At 31.3% G+C, this 20,579-nt stretch overlaps 1 protein-coding gene across 1 annotated transcript; it reads right to left on the bottom strand.

Annotated features, from left to right (window-relative positions):
• Positions 1 to 204: 204 nt before the first annotated feature.
• Positions 205 to 20,365, bottom strand: LOC143064190 (signal transducer and activator of transcription 1-like). Its single transcript, XM_076236842.1, has 18 exons — positions 20,250 to 20,365; positions 19,554 to 19,699; positions 18,792 to 18,966; positions 17,962 to 18,051; positions 16,510 to 16,587; positions 15,963 to 16,056; positions 14,132 to 14,271; positions 13,187 to 13,338; positions 11,536 to 11,691; positions 10,752 to 10,892; positions 9,827 to 10,127; positions 8,294 to 8,389; positions 7,726 to 7,861; positions 5,461 to 5,641; positions 4,868 to 5,040; positions 4,200 to 4,376; positions 2,222 to 2,282; positions 205 to 1,569 (listed from the first exon to the last, which is right to left on the bottom strand). The coding sequence occupies exons 2-18, from the start codon at positions 19,691 to 19,693 to the stop codon at positions 531 to 533; spliced, it is 3,330 nt and encodes a 1,109-aa protein (XP_076092957.1). The 5' UTR covers positions 19,694 to 19,699; positions 20,250 to 20,365; the 3' UTR covers positions 205 to 530.
• Positions 20,366 to 20,579: the final 214 nt, after the last annotated feature.

Genomic DNA, 20,579 nt, shown 5'->3' with positions numbered 1-20,579 from the left:
TTTTAACAATATGAATATCATAACAAACTTTAAATACATATAAACTATAAAAAGCTCATTATGTTTATATACATTTGTACTTTGAATGATTAACAAAATAACAGAGGCTTTAGGCAGCCAAACCACTCATCTAGTTAATCTTTAATTCAAATGTTCAACCAAAGATAGCAAAATTTCTGACAAATTCAACTTTGGCTCAAATGGTTTTCATTGAAATATAAAGTGTTAAAATATTTTATAAATCAAAGATTGCATTTGGCCTTCATATTTCCAATCAATCAGAATGAATGAGACAATAGAAAACAGATGTTCCATGTGTAATTCCTTCCCAGTTTGGTTAAAACTAGCTCTGTGGTTTTAGGTGAGATTATGACACTGTGGAACCAACAGCCAGTCAGATGAACAATGAATGCAAATGATGACAATTACTTGCATATACCAGCAGGTGAGCCATATTACATTACTGTTATATTCATGATTCATACAAAATAGAAATAAAGTTGATAATTTTTTAACAATAACAAGAAGTGTTAGTTATCAGGATTTTCAAGGTCTTGTGTGTCCAAAATCAGAGGATTTTGGGGGTAAAATTCTGTTAAAACAGACATTAATTGTCCAAAATTACGAAGTTGTTCAGGATCTGTTACCATTTGCTGTAATGTGTGTATCATATTGGCATTGTTCTCTTCTGTAATCATTAAATCTGTTGACTGGTTGATGGTTTCCAAGGAGTCAGATGGTATGTCTACTTCAGGTATTCCAAAATTTTCATCTTGATTATGTTCTGCAAAAGTCATCAAATTTGAAAAGTCTACCACCTGTTCAGCAGTAAGCTCTTTCTGAACAGAGTTCAAATCAATTTGATTGGTTTCCCTGACAGGAATGTACTGGGGAGGTTGAGTACCCTGTGCATGTTTAGATAGAAGCTTTTGTTTGAGACCTTCTACCGATGCTTTGTTCTTCAGCAAATTAATCAAAGTCGGATGTTGGTCGGGGAGACTTTGAGATCTGTTATAAACAAGACCTTGGACAGGTACATTGTAACAAACGTTTCCATTCACTTGTGTACCGTAAGTACAGTTACCATTTAATACTTGTTCAAAACCAGGCTGAATTCCATTCACTCCAATTTCATCCAAGACTGTCACTGGGATACTAGCTTCCTGTTCTGGAGATAAAACCTGGGACTCATCAATAGAACTCTGTGGACTTGCTGCAGCCATTCCACTTGACAATGAGCCTTGAGGACTCAATACTGGGTAACCATTAGAGTAACCCATTCCATTCATAACAGCGCTTTCAGGTGACATTATGTTGTATGTAGATGCTGGACTGGGTTCCTGTGACATAGGCGTAGACTCATTACTATTTCTCTCTCCTCCTCCATATAAGGTTGAGGAAGGACTGGGCTGTTCATATTTGTCAAGTTCATAAGAAGCTACCATATCATTTATCTGTTGATCACTATAAGCATATGTAGGTGTTGTTGTTTCCTGTTTGGACTTCTTAGTCACGGGTATGTCACTAGGAGGTTCCTCTTTTACAGTGTTATCATCAATTGACAAACCACTGAAAAAGATTTTTAATTTAATAAACATTTTGTCTATTTAAAGAATTTTTTTAGAAATGTAAATACCAATTACCAAATCCAATTAACTATGATTTTCAATTGATACGGTTTTTCAACAACCTTGACTACACATGAGGATCTTGCCCTGTTTGTTTGAAATTGATATTGTCATGGTACAGCCTTTTTATTACAGTAGAACTTAGTCTATATAAAAATTTGTCTAGGGCTGTTCCACAAACATAAAAATAAACTGTTGACACAGAGATATGTCCCACCTGTCTGCATAAAATTCACCTATCTATTTAAAACCTACAAATAGGCATAAAATTAAAAGCATGTTTGCCTTTTGCACTTTCGCAGTTTCATAAAAAAAACATGTTGAAATTTTGTAAAATTTCTATTGTATGTTTATAATTAAGATATATAGAATTCAAACATTATATTTCTTTCATTCAAAAGCATACCTATGAAAATTAATTGGCAAATAAGAGAGGGTGGGGAGACAAAAAATCTCAATGCATGAGACGACAAATAGCTAGTGTACAACTAATAAGCCTACACACACAATTTTCCTTCAAATGGTCCTTCGTATTTCCAAATATATTTTTATAAAACAAGATCTTTCTGATATGTTTTACTGTAGTTACTTACTTCAATCTCACATATAATCTTTCCTCAAAATCAAGGTAATCTGGAGTAGTCATTTTACTACCTAAAAATCAAGTCAAAACTGTATTATTCTATTTTATTAAAGCTTTCAATACAATACAGGAACTTTTACATATATTGTCATGCATATTTGTAGCGATTGCCATCCCTATTAAGTAGGAAGTAATTAAGCTTTTACTATTACGTTACATAAAACACAATCTCAGACAATAATTAAAAGGGTACTATTCATAAAGAAATGTTGGTTTTTATGGTCCCGCAACGAAGTTGTCAGTGCCATATAGTTTTACCCTTGTCTGTAATTCTGTAATTCCGTCATTCTGTCATTCCCCAACAAACCATTATACACAGTTTTTTTCTAAACGCCTTCAGATATTGGGCTGAATTTTGGTATGTGAATTAACCATGATGAGTTACAGATCAAGTTTAAGTTTCATTCCACTCCTCTAATTTTTGCTGAAATTATGGGCTTTGGACTTTGATAAATTGTTGAAAATCACAGCTATATGGAACTTTTTTTGTAAATGCTTTCAGATATTGGGTGGATTTTTGGTATGTGAGTTACTCATGATGAGTTACAGATCGAGTTTAAGTTTCATTCCGCTCAGCTAATTTTTGCTTTAATTTCGGGCTTTTGACTTTGATAAATATTTGAAAATCACAGTTATACGGACCATTTTTGTAAATGCTTTCAGATATTGGGCTGATTTTTGGTAAGTGAGCTAACCATGATGAGTTTCAGATCAAATTTAAGTTTTGTTCCGCTCCTCTAATTTTTGCCAAAATTAAGGGTTTACAACTTTTAAAATTGTTGAAAATCACAGTTATATGGATATTTTTCTATATGCCTCCAGATTTTGAGCTGATTTTTGATATGTGAGACTACCATCATGTTTGTGTCCACATGTGTTATTGAAATTGCAGATTTTCCAACTTTTTGAGACGGGGCCATTTGTGTCGCTTTGACACATCTAGTTTCTTCTTTCATTTTTATTTTTCCTTTAAAGCAGTCACAAAGGCAGTTGATACATTTCTGATGACATTTTTATTGTGCAGTCATTTGTTTTGTCTCCAATTTTTTCTACGTTTAAATCAGTTGATCAGATACATTTTTCAATAAATAATGTTTTTCAAATTGGTGCCAAAGTAAAATAAATTCAAGGTTCTCAAATCATAATATTGCAGGCTGATTATTTTTTTATCTATCTTTTACTGTGCACTGTAACTTAACTATGCCAATCTTTTGCTATCCACCAATTATTGTGAATAATCGGGACAGTGTGTAACGTAAGAACAAACTAAAGAAATCTGTTGAAAAGGGCTGAACTCAGCAGATTGATACAAAACAGAAATACATCTAAAAAAACATAGAGTTGACCTGATGACACCAGAAAGGTTGTCATTTATGCATGCTTCATGACGTCATTTACAAGATAGAGGGAATTACCTGTATCCCTGCACTTTAAACATTCATCAAGTGTTTTCATGATTGTCTTTATGCAGGATAGACTAGAAATATTATTTATTTGGTAGGTACTGAATCACAGTTCCCTAATGACGGTAGTTTATCAATTAAAATAATTTAATTTGATGAATAATTCGTGCAATACGGCATTATATATTTTCAACAGATAGCTCAACATGTGAAGGATGTGAAGATGCTCCTTAATACAAAAATGATGTTCACTAATACCAAAGTTTTTGGAGGAGATGCAACGAACTGGAAAGTAGTCTATTGTTAAGAGAGGGACATAAATGGGGGATATCTGCACAGAAGAACGCGAAATAAAATTGCAATTTCAAGATGAACGAACAATTAAAAATGTCTTGCACGTTGATCTTTTAACCAATTTCATGAAACACTGTGAATAACGAACCTCTTTCACCCCTGCACACGAAATAAAAATGGCAAAACATGTTGCACGAAAATAACTCTTTACCACCCTCTTAAGACACTTACTGGCTTGATAAAAAGCGGCAAAAGCTTCGTCTCTACTAATTTCTCCAGGGTAGATAAATTGTAAAGACACTTCTTCATTGTTCTCCTTTAGATGTACAGATTTCACCAACTGTGCTAAATTTTTCTTCTTAAAGGAGTCAGCTTTGAATGGTTTTGCATGTCCAACTTTTATTTCTCCTGAAAGAAACCCAAAAAAACACTGACTGTCACAACTTTGTTTTATTTGAAAATATTTAGACTTTCAATGAATATTACATACTGTACACAAGTTTCCAGCATTCTTTTTTCTTTTTTCTAGAACATTTTTAATAAAATTGAATACAAAATATCATTAACAGGAATATGTGTCCACTAGCATTTCAATATTTTGTGAACTACAATATCTGGGTGACTTAATTTGATACATGTATATTTCTAAATAGTTCTGTAAAACTGTAAAAGTGATCCTACTCAAATTCAAACACAATCTGAAATTTGTAGTTACAAATCATGTATTACTTATTTTTAACATTTGGTTGAAAAAAACTTAAGATAAGGATAGGAACCAGGTTTTGGAAGTAAGTAAGGATAGACATACAGATGGACAAGGGTAACACATCATGACCCTCCGCTGCTATGGGGCATAAATTTTAACAGCACTGCAACCTTAAATCATAACTTTGACTTACCTTTTTCAGTTTTATAAACAAAAGAGGCAGAAACTGCACCACACATATTTTGACCTTGACCATCTGTAATGACTTTGTCTGAGAATCTCAGAAGAAAAGTGTAGTTCTTGAAAGGCTTTAAAAATTTTAACTTCGTTTCACAATCTTCTTTGGCAGAAAATCCATCAATTAATCTATCAAAAAATATTCAAACTACAATACAATGTTTGTTTTTTTTAACTTTATGCCCATGTATACCAATCAAATGTTCAACTAAACATGCTCAAAGCCCTTTTCTAGATTATAAGAAAACTGAAAAGATCTAAGAATCAATTAAATTTTTCTAATGTAATACCAACAAGAAGAATGAAATTTTTACAAAAAGTTACGACAAAGAGTTATTGTGAAGTACATTATTTTTTAACAGATACAATGCAAGAAAGACATTTCTAGGCCTTTTATAGATGACTATGCAGTATGGGTTTTGCTCAGTGTTGAAGGCTGTAAGGTAACATCTAGTTGTTAATTTCTGTGTCATTTGGTCTCTTGTGAAGAGTTGTTTCATTGGCAATCATACCACATCTTCTTTTTTATATACAAGTACAGCAACATACCCTTCTGTCCAATAATCCTGTAGATGGAATTTGGTCAGATTATACACAGAGAGAACCCACATCCAGAAAGTTGCTGATTTATTCTTAGCGTCCTTGGATTCCTTAACATCCATCATTTTATCCAAACAGAACTTTCTAAACTGTATCTCTGTTTTACCTGTTATATTGGATTTTGGTAATCCTGAAATTAAAGACGTAATTTTATGCATATTTTCACTACTTAAGTCATAAAAGAAGCATATGAACTTAAGTTTCTCTTTCGTGACAGTAAAATACACTGTATTATGAATGATGATATGTTTTTTTATTTTTTCAAAACTTACCGTAAATGTTGTTGATAAAAGAAAGCATCAAAGTATCATCTATTAAAACCAAAAATACTTTTCAAATATTTACAAAATGGTATTGCTCAAGTAATTCAATTTCTGAATAACTGATGAATATTAAGCAAACTAGCAAAAGCATCTTTTTTTGTTTCAATAATAACAATATCATTCAAATCTGAACTGAATAGTCTTGGTTTCTCTAATGAAGCATAAAACTACTAGGCCAACCTTAAAAATATGTTTGCTTGCAGTTTTCCGACTGTACCTTCAGACTGAAGGGTCGGTAGGTAGGAAAAATATTTGATTTTATCAGCCAAAATACAGTTTAAACAAGCAGTTACACTAAACCAAGTTTCTTGTGAAGAAAAAAAAAACCATTTTAAAACAACAAACACTGGACATGCTGAAAACCAACATCAAATGAACAGGCATTTTCAGATAAAAAACTTTTTAACCAAAACTGAAACTTTAACATAGTGTCATTATCCAATTTATGACATAAAATATGATATAATTATTCAATACTGGAACACTTATAAACAAGGAATGTCATTATGACTAGAACTGTTTTAAAGAAATATATTCAGACATGTATGCTTCTTGACTAGAATGTTTTCATGAGTAGAGTATTTTCATCAGAAAAATGTAGATATTAAAGATTTATAAGACAATGTATTAAAGAGTGTATTTTTAATAAAAAAAAATAACCATTGAATCTTCCTCAATTGAAAAAAAGGCAACTTGAAAAAAAAGTATTAAGACATTCGACTGTTTTCATATTTCTAACAATATTTAATTATATGTGATAAGGTTATATTGTTGCCAGGCTTTAATGAAAACCAAAGAAATCTAAAGTTTGGGGTGAAATCCATAGCACCCCATTAAAAGTAAATGGTCTGTGCTGAAATGTTTTTAATGCATAAAAAAATTGGCAGAATAGCTCTTAAGGACATGTTTTAATTGAATTCACACAGGCCACACAGTTTGGGTATATTTAATATTGTAAGAAAGAGAATAATTGCAATGAGTGGGGCAGCCCCTTATCCTAAAGGAGCATACTCATTGCAATCGAAGATATATTTAATATAGAGAGAGCATATTTATTTTTCAAGCTAACCATTCATTTTCTCTACATCTTTGTGTAGTTAGGGTTGCTTCTTATTGATTTGGCATGATCTATATCCATTAACATTTCAAATGAGCCCTTCCTCCGTACAGGCGTGTTTACAGATATCCATGAAGATTAAGTCATGGAGGAGTGGTTTCATCTTTGTCGTCTTCACAACGATTTGTAGAAAATATGCCATACTTCAAGCTGCTGTCGAATTATTTAACCACTGAAATTGGTTCCATAAAGTCAGGCTCCACAGATTCTGTACCCGATTTGTTTGAGACAGAATGGTTATCGTGTCAGTTATGAATATCCGCTGCATCATCGTCAATGATATCATCACACATCATTACATGTGCCTGAATCTGTATAAACAGTTTACTAATAAACTTTTTTGTTTGTTATTTGTCTTAAAATTGACACGAGACGACAGCGTAAAGTACTCCTATGTGACTTCATGGATACCTGTAAACAATTTCCATGTGCTTTATCATTAAATGGTCACATGAACGCTTGACGGGAAGCTAAGAAAAACCTAACTTGAAATGCGTAATTGACTTTAAATCATTTCCGGAAAGGACCCAAAGTTCCAGATCGCGTCAATAGAAGTATTAAAAAAAATTTCTTCAAATTAAAAGCAATAAAATTTTCACACTCGGGAGGATTTTCAAGGGTCGGTCGGTAAACTGCAAACAAACAATATTTTAATTTAAGCCCTACAAGTAGTGAAGGAAAATTTTCAACAAAATCTTGAAAGATATTCAATTTGTGACAATAACCATAAATGCATGAAAATAAGTATGAAAATATGAACATAAAAATACCAACCTGAAAGCCTTGATGCTAGATGCATAAGTTCATCTTGTCTTAAATCTCTTCCATCTAAAGTTTTGAATTTGCTGTTCAGCATAGCTGACACAGTAGACCAAGGCAAGACAGACGGACTGGTCAGAGGAAAATCCATCTGCAATTTATGATATAAGATACTTTTTTATCTTGACAGCTTTTAATAAAATGATATATTCAAATGCAACATTAATTTTTAACATTTCTTATATGGTAACCTTTTAAATTATTGCATTTGAATGATATCAGAACAGAAACAAATATTACAGCAATTTTCGTTTGTAAAGGGGCATAACTCTAGAATGTTAACATTGACACCACCAAAATTCAAACTTTATCTGTGTTTCGTGGTAATGAGCATTGCGTATAAGTTTTCATAACATTTGGTTGAGGCAAACTAAAGTTAGACAAGGGAGGAGAAAAGTTCAGCATTTTTTTCCATTTGTAAAAAGGCGGGGATAAATATTGATGAATGTTTGAAGTATATCATCATTCAAGCGTTTTGAAATTTTCTATAAATTTAAAATGTATCTACTTTTAATTTACATACCAGATCTTCAACACTAAAACACTGCCACAACAAAGAACCATGGGCATTTGATCCTTGGCTGGCTCCAGTTGTTATGATTATTGGTAATGATATGGTCTGAAGAAAAGAAAACATATCAGATAAAAATAAATGGAGAATGTGTATGAATCTCCTGCTTGGATGAAATTCTGTAAAGGGACAAAACTCAAGAAAGTAAAAGAGATGCAAGTTCACACTGGATCCGAGTTTTATGGCATGTGTTATGTATAAGCTTCATAAAATTTGGTTGAAGCATAAGCAAAAGAATGGAAACGACAAGTCAGCTTTTATTTATTTGTAAAGGGGCATAACTCATGGGCAGTTAAAATTGGTTTACATTGGAAACTAAAGTTTGGATGTGCTTATGGACAGACAAAGGGTAACACTTAATGCCCTCTTCCATGATGACATGGGCATAAATTCAATTTGTAGATTATGGTACTAAATAACCGAGACAATTCTTTTAAAGATAGTTTGATTCATAGATAGTATTGTAAGGCCTGAAATATCAATGCAAATGTATTGTTTATTATGGTTGTGCTTGTACTTCAGTTTATTCTTTTAAACTGGTATCATTGAAATTAGTGCATTATGTATATTATTTCTTTTTATTGCATATTCATTTTCAACCCTTTGTCATTACATGCATTATGATTAAGTGTTTGAAAATTGTATATTTCGTAAAAATTTCTCTTTTCATTTTCTTACATGCGTTAATTGATTATTTTGTTATTCTTTCTTTGTTATATTTTAATGTATTTCATGAAGGTCTCAGTGAAGATTAGTTTTAAAGCTAACTAAATAACCCTTATCATTATCATCATTATTGTTTATTAAGATTTAAACGTGAGAGGATTGTGATCTAAAAAAAAAAAAACTCTTTAATCCAGCCATATGTTAATGTCTGTTACAAATCAAGAACCTCATGATTGAGTAGTTATCTTTAGTTAATTTTCAAACGTTTTTTATCATTCAGGGCACTTTTTGCTGATTGGTGATCTTTGATAACCTCTGTTTAATTTATTTCACAATATTTGTAGAATCAGGATGATTTGATGCTTAATAATAAGATGTTCTCATTTTGCAAAAGTTTTTCATATCAGGCTACTTTTACTCAATCATATAAAAAGAGACCTAGGAAAAAAGCAATTAACAGAATATCAATGGACTTTCAAACTTAAGAATGTTTTCTGCTACATCTCATTTCAGCTGAGAAACACCCTCTCCTTTGAAACATTATTTATAATTCTTAAATCTTTTTACTTGTGGCAAGTTTAAATATAAAAAGACAGTATTTCTATTATATCTTCTCTTTAACTGAAGCTGACTTTTTATAGAATTGTAAAACAACTAAATTAAACCACCTAATTTATGATAAATTTGACACACACAATATACAAATAAAACTTTTTTAAAATGATTTCAAGTGATGGAATGGCCATTCAAAAGTAAACAGATGCCTATGATCAAATTATGGCAAAACAAAAATTTCATATTATTGAGATTTCAACTTACCCTAAATACAATTTTTTTACCCGCAACAATCTGTTCCGTTACAAAAACAATTCTGTATTTCTCTTCACAGACATGTTTATCCTGATCCCTCTTGAAGTCAGTCAACTCCAAGTTCCTGAATGTAGCATATCCCTGCTGTCCAAATGGCATTGTTCTAGAATTTCCCTTGTTAAGCAATGGGAAACTCTTCTCTGGTAATTCTTCCCAAGCATTTCGTTGATGAATATCATTCAAAGAATCTTCATGACAGAAGTGAGCTGTAACTTTCTGACGTCCAACCAAACTTTCTGTAGCTATTAATCTATAAGAGGAAATTCAGCAATTAATAGCTACTGTTCAGTAGTTACTTTAAACAATCATTGCCAATTTTGATCAAAAATGTTTGACCTAGCCTAAATAACTCTGGACTTTTTATCAAGGTCATAAAGTTCAATCTGTCTTTAATAAGTTAGACCCTACCTGATCAAGTCCATTTTCTGTTCATTGGTATAACAAAGAAACAAATGTTCCTATTAAGAAAAACACACAAGTACAATCCAATCAACCATTATAAGCTTATTACCATACTAACATTTCAAAATATCCACTGCTTGACACAGCAGGAATATTTTTTTTAATTTTTCCCTGTGCTCTGGGGTAAAAAAAAGTTCATATTGTGACTATGAGCTAATATCTAACATTATTGCTATTTTACGAATTTTCCTTTGATCTTAATGTCAGACTGAAAATTTCAGCACAGTAGAGTGATATGAAAAATTATCGCTAGAAACTAATAGGCGCACATGCCCATTGTCAATGAAATAAACAAAGTTGTCATAGGTAAAATAGCAGCTCAAGCGTGAAAATCAATCTAATTGTCTAAATATTTCAATTATCAATCTGCAGAAAACCTAACAATTTGTAAATATAAATCAGTTTATAATACCTGACAGTAGCAGTAAATTTTGGGCACTTGAAAGTTTTTCCTGGCTTAGTTTCTTCATCATCTGCAGCATCCTTTGTCCTCTTTTTTGACCCAAGTTCTACTTTTATGAGGTGACGGGTTTGTTCAGTAACCAGAAATGTGCTAAAAAAAAGCAGTTGAAATGATTGTCTCCTTTTTTCTATAAGACAAACAACAGAAGAGAAGGATATTTAAGTATACAATTTCTTAATCCTATATTTCTGTGTTTTGAAAGATGATCATAAGTGTGTGATATATTTTAATGGATGAACACTATTTTCATTCATGCCATTAGATTTCTTGTATTGTTTTACATTTGTCATATTACAATGCTTTTATAGCTTGCTATCAGGTATAAGATTGTCTGATTGTTTAAGCTGTCAAGTTACCTCAGGTAATTACTAACCTTTTACATCATTTTGTCACTAGGGGTTAATAGGCAAAAAGGAAAATAAAAAGATACCTGCTTCTTCCACACTGGAAAGGAGGGAAAGGACCTTTAACGGGACTCCGGGGTTAGGTGTTTTTAAGCTCGAGATTTCGGGATTGACCCTTTAGGGATCTGGGAATTCTTTTTCCGAATGTCGGGATGTCAGGATTTAAATTTATTTAATTTGGGACCTTATGATTTCGTGTTTTTAAGCACAGGATTTCGGGATCAGGACCCCTCCTATCCCCCCTCATTGGACAGGTATACTTTATAAGTTCTGGAAAGTGTTTTTTTGTTCTTGAAGAATAATACTAGTGTTCTAATATATAGTGATACCTTTGACAGATTTCTTCAAACAGTTTGCACAGGTTATTGATGATGTCTTGTAGGTCAACATCTATCTCCATATCCCATTTACAATTAGAAAGTACAAGTAAATCTGCCTGGATAAATTCAAGAGTATTGTACAGCAGCTTTCCATACTTCTTACACCTACAATTATCAGCAATGCATATGTCTTAAAGTTATTTGAATACAGTAATTAAGATTACGACACAGCTGTAAGTTGTGAAAAAACATATCAGTCAAGTAAAAAGCAGGGCTTGTTCAATCATTCAAAAGTTTCATTGTATGAAAACAGTTTAAAAGATGCTCAAAGTCTCTTTACCCATGCAAGATAATGAAAGGTAATTAACTTAAAATGCTGTAAATTCAGAAATTATTGCAAGATTTTAATTAATGCCAATAATGCGACTCGGTGAGTATTGCAATATTAAGAACTTCCATTTTGATAACTAAACCATAGATCTGTATGTAAATTTTTCTTAAATCGCAATATTAAGTTCACACCATTATTTCTGAATTTACAACTGTATAAAAATTATTAAAATGATAAAGGGAGATAAACCCAAAACAAATAAATCAAAGAAACACCTAGGCAATTTTTCCCCATAAATAAACTATTGAAAAGAGGAACCAATTTAAAACAAAACAAGAGGCTGTCACAATGACAGCAAACAGGATTTATTAACAAAAGTGAAAATCATCAATATCAAATTTGACCTCCATTTTGTCATCAGTAACAACATATTAAAATTTGAAAAGCTTAGGTTGAATGGTTCATGAGTAAATGCAACAACATAAATGGAAATGCCATTTTTCGATCTTTCAAGAACCATAACTCCTGAATGGTAAGAGTCAAAATCGACATTATTAAACTTGACCTCCATTTTGTCATCAGTAACAACATATCAAAATTTGAGAAGCTTTGGTTGAACAGTTCATGTGTAAATGCACGGACACGACTGGAAACACCATTTTTCAATCTTTCAAGAACCATAACTCCTGAACAGTAAAAGTCTAAATCATCATTATTAAACTTGACCTTCATTTTGTTGTCAGTAACAACATATTAAAATTTTAAAAGCTTTGGTTGAACGGCTCATGAGTAAATGACAACATTTGGTTGCCGCCTGCCCGACCGACTGCCTGGCCGCCCGTCGTACATCCCCAAATCAATAACCGACAAAAAATCCGGTTAAAAATCATCATAATTAATTAAAAGTTGTGTCTAGTAGCTGACTCTGCAATGCATTTTGTTTTATAAATAATTACATAGAATATATGTTTCATTATATAACGTTATTTTGATTGGCTAACAGCAATCTCAGGTCCTTCTGAAATTGACATTCATTACACAATAAAATTTATCATTCATGATGACACAAGGTTCCACAATAAAGTTCACAGGTAAATCAAATCAAATCTTGATAGAAATCATGTTTTCATGATCCTAGCTTAAAAATGTAATTATAAATATTGAATACTTCTTTTTGTAATTTCATAGGGTTGTAAAAGTGTTAACTGCGCTTCATACAAAATGTATTTCGGTCAACACTATTACACCACAATGAATTTTCAAAAAGAATGATTCAATTCTTAAATGAAAAGATCAGATTGCTTGTTTTTTTTCACTGATTGTACTTACCTATCTTCCATTTCTTTGAGTGGGTAGTCAGTCTCAACTAGTGCTACATATTTGGACTTTGATTGTTTCTTCCATTTAGTAATCACTTCTAAAAATGTTTTCTTTAATTCTGTTCCTCTGGTAAGAAAATCTCTTAAAGCATCTTTGATTGCCTTGAAAAAAAAATCATAACTCTTATCAATGGTTTCACACATTTATACAGATTAAACTTTTGATGTAAATGAATACCAGAACCAATACAGTAAATAATGAAATATTTTATGTTACACAAATGTGGGCTGTTTTTGGCATTAAAATGCACATGTATCAAGTACTAGCATCATTAATTCATGTAAAATTTCTGAAGTCTTCATAACTTTAGCATTTGTACTATTTATTATTATTTATTATTATTACTACTGTTGGCTGCAGTGCCAATCTGTACAAACACAAACTGTTTCGCAAGTACAAAATGTACTTGGAGTTTGTTTCTTATTCTAGAAATAGGAGTATCATGAACTCTTTAATTATTTCTAAATCATCTTTAAAATGTGCTATCCGCATATCCATATATAATATTCATACATTTATTAAAAAAACAATCAAGTAATTTTGTGATGAATGATGATACCAAATTTCAGGGTATAATTATGACTTGTAGTTCATCAAAAAATTGGGATCAAAATTTCATATATGGTCATTATGTATAAGAATTTACACTAGTATTCAGACAACAGCATAAGTACTAGCAATGAAACTAAAAATGAATCACACTAAAGCATGGTCACATTAAGTTTGATACAAATTTCAAGAATCTCTGATCTGTAGATTCAGCGAAAATTTCAATCCAAACTTTAGAATATGGACAGACAGAAGGACAGAAGAATAACAGAATGGAAGACATAAACCAGTACCCATGTTCTTAGAGGTGGTATAATAAGTATAAATTACAATATTAGAACTTACATGTTTAGCCCTGTCCGTTTCCCTTTCAATCTCAACTAATCTTCTCTGTATCCCAAGCATATCATTTTTTAACTTGTCCAAAATATTACCAGAATTGACGCCATTCTTTCGTCTTGATGATTCTGACATGTTCTGTGCCTCTGTTAAATAAAAAAAACTTACATATTTTAGAATACATCCTCTTTGAAATGCTAAGCAATCATAAGTCAATATTTGAAATGAAAAAAAATATCATTCAAGTCATATCATAGCAAGAAAGTAATGTATCTAAGAAGGAAAAAACATTGTGAACTAACTTTAAACATAACTGAAACTTTTCGTAAGCCACGAAATCTAGGTAAAAGCCCCTTTTTGGCTATATATATATATATACATATATATATATGTATATATCTGCAAAAAAAGCTATAGATAATTAGCATTCGTTGAACATCTAAATTTGATGTTTACATTTACCAACAAAATCATTGAAGATTGGTATTCCATGAATCCACAGTTATATGGTGTCTATGTTCCGGACCATATGAGTATTTGGACCATACGCGTATGGTCATGACCATATGCGTATACTCATATGGTCCGACCGTACGCGTATGGTCGGACCATATGAGTATAATACTCGTTTGGTTATTAACGGGCCGGACCATATGAGTATTTGGACCATATAGGTATATTTATTTTTCCAAATTACATTATAAACGTTTCAATAATACAAGAACTTTATCTAAAAAAAACAGTGATGGTTTAAAACATGACAATTTTATAATTTTATAATAAAAAAAACTACGTAAAAATTTAATATTGATGCCATAGTTAGTTTTCATCGCTAGTTACATTAGTGCATGTAGGCTTGGATGACATTCACTTCCACACGGTATCATAGCTTTTTTGCATTTGCAAGTTTTGTGCACGATCTTTTTCATTTACACATTTTGTTTGCGAGTGAAAAACAAGCCTTTTTTGCAGCTGCGTACAGTGATACCGAGGTCTTTGGCAATTCTGATGTCTACAGTGTTTTTAAGAAGCTCTAGATCTCAAATATCGTAAAATGGTTGACTGCAATACACCATCTTCACAACACAACTTAAATAAACTAATAGTATGCTACTTTCCAGTGACTTCTTATGTAACAGTTCATTAAGAAATTTTTGGAATTTAATTTTTTAGTCGACATATTGCCATTTACTCGTAATAACAAATCGGTTACATGTATGACCATCGGTAATGACCATCGGTATAAAATGTGTTTACTTTAAATTTGACAATTAAGTAAAATTAACAATGTGAAACTTCTTATTTTTATTTAGCTTATCTTTTTATTATAATATAACGATAAAATTACCTATATGATAGCGTCTTTTGAATGAACGGTCATACCATATAAAGAGTTTAGAAGTATTAAAAGTAAACTGTAACAGAGTGTTAATTACCCCGACCATACGCGTATGGTCCGACCATACGCGTATGGTCGGACCATATGAGTATATACCCATATGGTCATGACCATACGCGTATGGTCCAAATACTCATATGGTCCGGAACATCTATACAATGTAAAGAAAACAGAAACTGCCTTAAAAATATGGTGTTCAAATACATATCACTGAACTAGTATATATATTTGATTAGGGGCCCGCTGAAGGACACCTCCGGATGCGGGAATTTCTTGCTGCATTGAAGACCTATTGGTGACCTCCTGCTGTTGTTTGTTCTATGGTCGGGTTGTTGGCTCTTGACACATTCCCCATTTCCATTCTCAATTTTATGTAACAAAAGTCAACACTGTTGATTTAATATGGCAGATCAGCAAAATATCAAAATCCATATATACCCTGTTTATCCTTTTCTTTCTTGCCAAGTTCTTTATTCTTCTGTTTTTCTTCTTCCAACAAAGAATTAAAGTTTTTGACCTTTTTTTCAAGGTTCTGTAAAAAAATTAAAAAAAACATGTGAAAATAAACTTTGAATATATATAGACAAACGCAACTATTCTAGTACATGTAATATACTTGAATTCTTAAATTGTTTTTTGTAACTTAAATCAGGATTAACAGTATTTTTTTAAATGCAACAAGCAAAAAAAGGCAACACTGTTATGTCACTACAAAAACTAAAGAGAAATACATTCAGAAAAAACAAAAATTTATAGATAAACATATTTGTTTTAACTAAGCTCTAAAGTAATCGTTAGATGTTCATAAAACTATAGATCCAACTTGTAATTCTTCTATTACTATCGGCAGAAAAAGTTCTATCTATTTTCATCAATTGTGTAACACTGCTATGCCAGAATTGATTAAAATTGAAAGAAAAATTATCTAAATGCATTTATTATACATGTAACTCTCATTCAAAGTACAAAAAAATTCAGTTATTACCCGTTCAAATGTTTCAGATTCTTCCAAGAGTTTTATAGTTCTAGTTATATTTTCCTTCTTGAGCTCCTCTTCATTTGGCTGAAGTACAATGTAAAAAACAGATGCATAATTGATTATGATTAGAATCATACAAAAATAGTAGAGAGTCAAAAGTTATTCTAAATTAGAAGACCACAGAAAAAAAATGTATCTAATAATGATGTAAAGCCTGAATCTTGTTTGGGGGGTGCCCACATACTTTAAAATGACAATTTACAGATCTATTCATGAAAGATGTGATTAATGAACAATGAAAAGACCCCTACAAATTAATGTCTTGTTTTAAGGAGTCAAACACTCCAAATTTTAGAATTCATTTCTGAAAGGAGATGTGCGGGAACAACATGGCTCTGCTCGCAATAAAAAGCTTGAAGCCTTTTATGGAAAAGGAAATTGGAGAATGAAAGTTGGTATAACTGTTATTTTCACAAAATTCATGAGTCTGTAATTTCAGGAAAAATCAATGGAAACAAGGAAGTATTAGAATTTGATAAAATTTCTGGAATTCTGGAAAAATGATAAAAAATTTGTGATAAGAACTAACAAAACAAGAGGGGGTAATCCATCAGTATGGCTACGGTTAATTTTACTTTTACTAATATTTCAGTATGAGGTAACTAACCCTCATAAATTGGGCTATTTTTCAACGATCATTTCTTATCAATTTTCCAGAATTCAAAATCCATGATTCAACTAATTCCTATAATGTTTTGAGCAGAACGGAATGTAAACTTGTCCTGTTACTCATCATAGTAGACTCACAAACTGAAATTCAGCAAAATATTTGAAGACGTTTAGAAAAAGAGTCTGTTACGTGTATAACTATTCATTACGAAATGACGGAATGATATATAAGGGTAAAACTTCTGAGAACTTTGTAGCAGGGACATAAAAATCTGAAAGAACAATTACTTTTTAGATGTGTCTAAATGAGGTTATTTCTTGTACTCTCTTTTTATCAGCACTGATATATAGGTTATATAATGAATCTGCATACAAATTTAATTAATTGATACTGTAGGGTTGGTACAGATTTCAAAATGTTTTAAGAAAGAAACTATTACCTTATCCTCCTTCACATACACACATAAACAAAGATCAAAATCTTAATCAAAGTGAGTGGAGCTAGAAAGACTGGTATAATAGTGTGAATGATCGTGTCAAATTTTGTCATTAAAGACATTATGAAATAAAGATTTGAATTTAATTCAATTAAAGTTTGAAGTTAGTTTATTGTTCTCAAAGGTCTATTGATAGCTCTTTCTGACTGAAAGTTATATCTAAACCAGACAAAATGTATGTCAAAAAAAGAATTCTGAAGTTTAGATTTAAAATATTTTGATATTTACAAAGATCAAATTGCATTTAACATGTTTAACCAAGTTAATTAATATTTACAACCAATTATATTACCTTTGTATAATGATCAATCAACACCTCTTCCTCCTTCAGACAGGTGACCAAAGTTTCAATAAATCGATATGGCTCATTCCCATACTTTTTCTAAAAATAAATTAAACTTTATAAATATATTTGCTGGTTGGTACTTTTTATAGACTTCTATATATAAATATAAAATCTAAATATATGCATACAAATAATTATCAGTAAAGTAAACTGTACTTTATTTTGTATTGCATTTAGAAAAGCATGTGTAAAGTAGCCATTTCCATGGGCGTCAGGATGGCAACTGTAATTATCAAAATTAGAAACACTGAGAACACTTTAATGAACATTGTTCAAAAAGAGCAGAAATTCTAACACTAAGTTGAGGCAAACTTAATTATGAGAACAGAAACAAAAAATTCAGCAATATTTTCATTTTTCAACATAACTCTAGGACAATAAAAGTGACGTCAACAAATTTCAAACTGGATCTGTTTTTTGTGGTAATTAGCATTGTGTATAAGTTTCATATTATTTGGTTGAGGCATATTAAAGTTAGAGAACGGAAACCACTTACTGGAAGTACTGACCTACAGATGCAAAAGGGTAAAACTTAATGCCCCCTCCGCTACTGCAGGGGCATAAAAATGTCAGCAACCTCTGAAGAAAAAGTTTCTATTGTATCGGATTATCATGATGTATAGCATTAGATTAATTTCATCCTTTTATCTTTTTTAAAATAAACTATTAAGCCACTGTTTAAATGGTTGGATTACATTTATGATATTTTATTTGATATTTCAAACTTCAATAACCTATCAGTTGAACAACATCTATTCTTGAAGAAATAACTTTACCTTCAATTCATCTCTAGTGACAATATATTGCATTTTTTCAGAGACCATACACAGTCCTCCTTCACATGTTCGAATTTTTTCATCAAAATATTTGACAACTTCATTCAGAAGTTCCTCAGAATATTTCTGGATCACTTCAATTTGACCATCCACTTGGTATTTTACAACATCTTGCCTAAAAATATATAATCTCATCAGACTACTTAGAAATAACTGTATAAACTTGAGAGTTGATTTGTGGTATTTCATTCCCAGTTCCTATAATCAGATAATAAAATGTTCATGAAAAGATTCATTGAAAATAAATTTGGCTTTGTGAGGACACAGAATTTTACAGATTTCTTTGTTTGATTTTATTGCAAAGATATTTTTGATGGACAAAATAATTGTAAAATAATAGTTCAGCCAACAGATACTCCGAGAACAGCACACTGACATGACAATTACATACCACTAGGTAAATATTGTATGATTAAGAGTGAAAAAGTCATAAGTGAAAAATAATTGGGTTCCACCATGTTCACAGCAAACTAAAAATCATCCAATATTTGAGTTATTCAATAGCATGGCACAACTTTTATGTATGTAAATGAGACAGGTTTAAACTACTGTTCTATTTATGGTACAAACAAGCATACATTTTTTGTACTTCAATATTTGAAACTATACTGGAAGTATAATGTAAGGCTATATCTTGAAACTGATCATTACAGACTATATTCAAAAATATTTGTACTTATCTTATTATGTATAAATACATACCATATATTATCACTAAATAGATCTTTACAATGGATTCTAACATACATCATTGTTGAATTATACAAGCATTCCCATTGGGATCTAAACTCTTTATTCTTACAGAGTCCATACACTAAGTCTAACTGACTTGGTTTAGCCATGGTTATCTGAAAGTCATAAGATCTAATTGATAATGATCTAGCAGTAAGCACAAATAACTTGATATATAATCATTCATGAACATGTATGCCACAGTATTTAAAAAATTGAGGAGAAAGTCGATCTGCATGTCTTTATTGTCTATCCTTATATCCCCCCTTTTCTGTTTACTGAATGTTTTGGACCATTATACTCTTGTAAGTATGCTCAAAGTTTTTGTTGGCATCCTTGTCAGAGGCAGATTAAGGAAAGGGACAGCCCTATTGGACTGCAACAGTCCCTATAATGGATCTATATACAACTTGGTTTATGCAAGTTACTCCAAATATTGTCAAATTTGAGACCCCCCCCTTTTAGAAAACCTAGTTTCACATTGATGAGTAATTGGTAGGTCTCATGTGACCAAAAAAATAAACAATTCATACATGTACTATTGACTAAACTGACAGTACTGTAGTACTTTGATCGTGATCATGATCATGTTCGGCTGAGTGTTCGGATATAAAACTTGTAACTTCAATATCAACAATAATTATTAACATTAATGTCATTACTTACGTTCTCTGTGACTTTTAAAGCATCAGCTACAACTCTTCGTTTATGCTATCAAGTATGATGGTGTGGAATTTTTATTTTGTCTACACTTTCTTGTCAATACAAACTTTCAGTAAAGGCAAAATTCTATTTTAAGACCAATAAGATATGTACAGCCAATGAAAAGCTTTTATAAACGGAAATCCCCTAATAGGGTGAAGGTCGATCCATTTTCAGAAAATTCAGTTAACCCAGAAATTATTTACTATAAGCATAGATGGAATTTTGAATTAAACTTTTGGGAACACTGAGTTATAATTAGATATGTTTACAGAAACTGAAAGGAAAGCTATT

The sequence above is a fragment of the Mytilus galloprovincialis genome, chromosome 2 (genome assembly GCF_965363235.1).
Source record: "Mytilus galloprovincialis chromosome 2, xbMytGall1.hap1.1, whole genome shotgun sequence".
Taxonomy (NCBI): Eukaryota; Metazoa; Mollusca; class Bivalvia; order Mytilida; family Mytilidae; genus Mytilus; species Mytilus galloprovincialis.
This window is presented reverse-complemented; position numbering and strand designations above follow the sequence as displayed.